The 2035-nt window shown below is 38.0% G+C and overlaps 1 protein-coding gene across 1 annotated transcript; it reads right to left on the bottom strand.

Moving 5' to 3' along the window:
• Positions 1-16: 16 nt before the first annotated feature.
• Positions 17-516, bottom strand: LOC117112517 (the record flags this gene model as incomplete). Its single annotated transcript, XM_033255603.1, has 1 exon — positions 17-516. A coding segment is annotated over exon 1 (500 nt), but the record flags the coding sequence as incomplete, so codon positions are not given.
• Between the last annotated feature and the right edge of the window lie 1519 nt (positions 517-2035).

Below are 2035 nucleotides of genomic sequence, written 5' to 3'. Positions count from 1 at the left end.
TGCTAGTTCATTTGACCTTCCAATTTGTAGAATTTCTGCTAGCGTAAGTCCGTCTTCCTTAAGGCACTGTTTTCTCAACTTCGAGTCAGTAGTTGTTTGGATAATATGCGACTTCAGTTCTTGGTCAATACTTTGAAAGTTACATGTACCGGCCGCCTTCCTTAGTCGGGTATGGTAGGAATCTAGTTTCTCGTCTGACTTCTGCCTAAGACGTCTAAATACAGCCCTCTCATATTCAATATTAACTTTAGGCCTAAAATGATTCGACAGAGCCACTTTGGCATGTGCGTAAGTAGTTCCAGTATCAGGTAGACTGTCAAATATTTCAAAGCAATGCGGCCCTACAGCATGTAGGAGCAATGCACGTTTTTGCGCGTCCGACGACACGGACAGGGCTACGACATAATTCTCGAAACGCTTAATCCACGCTTCCCATTTTGGACCTACAGACGTGTCCAAAGACTCAGCGACAACATTGTCAAATGCAGCGACACAAGGGATATTTACTTTCGCCATTATCCCTCCTTCTAGCTATCTCTCGTCGCCAGATTTAGTGTTGTTTATATGGACAATCAACAACGATACACACACGCCATGTCGTCTTCAACATAACTAATTTAATCATATTCCTCCGCGCGTACGCGCGTGCATGAACGGCACATCCCAAGTAGTACCATAGCACTACACTACAGACAAAGGCTGGACAGTAAGGTCCAATAAACAGATCACAGTGCCTTTTGTTTGAGAACCGCTTGTCCTGTTGTAGCGGGGCTTAAAAAATCCAAAAGAGTTCAGATGAATAATGACAAATATCTCAAAGATAAAAGGTCAAAGTGTCTTTTAAACTACATACCAATAGGTGATCCAAAAGACTTCTTGTCAAATAGTAATTCTCGTTAATAATTTAACTTTAAAGCGAATTCATTAGGGAACTTTCATGACTTTCATTGGCTAAATCTAAACAGCCATCTTGGATGGTACACACACAAAGTTCTGTGTATTTCGAACATCGAATACATTGCGGTTAGCGATCTAGTATTCTTATTATATCTCTATGACATAACTCTGCATTGCTGCGCCATCTTGTCAGAACTCTAGTTGTTTAATAGCTCTATGAGATAGAGAGAGTTTGGCCAACTTGGCGCATGGGCGCCATGTTGTCACCAAACAGCGTGCGCGCGTATAGCTTTATAACATTTTATAAAACACTGATGCTGCATAAACTTTCTTTCATTATTCTGTTCATGAGGACAATTCTACGGAAGCTTAAAGTGACCTTCCTAGTTTCCGAGTTTCCAAGATAATTATCTTGGAAACATGGAATAAACACTTATTAAGACGTCTTTCCGAGATAATTTATCTCGGAAAGACGTCTTTCCGAGATAACGTATTTTGGAAAGACGGAATTCCAAGATAACGTATCTTGGAAAGACGGAATTCCAAGATAATTGATCTTGGAAAGACGGAATTCCAAGATAAGTATCTTAGAAAGACGGAATTCAAAGATAACGTATTTTGGAAAGACGGAATTCCAAGATAACGTATCTTGGAAAGATGGATTTCCAAGATAAATTATCTTGGAAAGACGGAATTCCAAGATACATTATCTTGGAAAGACGTCTTTACAAGATACATTTTGAGGATATTTCCTGCACGATTAAAATCGTAACGGTACTGGGTTCGGTCTTCAGGAGTTCGTGTTTCGTGCAGGTCAATCCATTCATAGAAAAGGCCTTTATTGGAGAAAGCGTACCTGTCGTTAGCCATAGTAGCCTAGGTCAATACTAACCCCGGCTATATAAAATTGATTATAAAATTTAAAAAATTTAATCTTATTATTGTAGTAGTGATACTATGTACACGTTTTAATTATTGTTATTTATTCGTTAACGTTTTCAATTCAATTCAATTCAATTAACATTTATTCAATTAATTAATAAATACATCAAGTGATAAATAAAGTGGGCAACATTAAAATTAATTAATTAGGATCAAAAATAGAAGCAAAGCTTGTCTCAATTTGACCCCGACAAAA

This window comes from Anneissia japonica, unplaced genomic scaffold (genome assembly GCF_011630105.1).
Source record: "Anneissia japonica isolate Jap-2015-1 unplaced genomic scaffold, ASM1163010v1 scaffold52323_len2073_cov99, whole genome shotgun sequence".
Classification (NCBI taxonomy): Eukaryota; Metazoa; Echinodermata; class Crinoidea; order Comatulida; family Comatulidae; genus Anneissia; species Anneissia japonica.
This window is presented reverse-complemented; position numbering and strand designations above follow the sequence as displayed.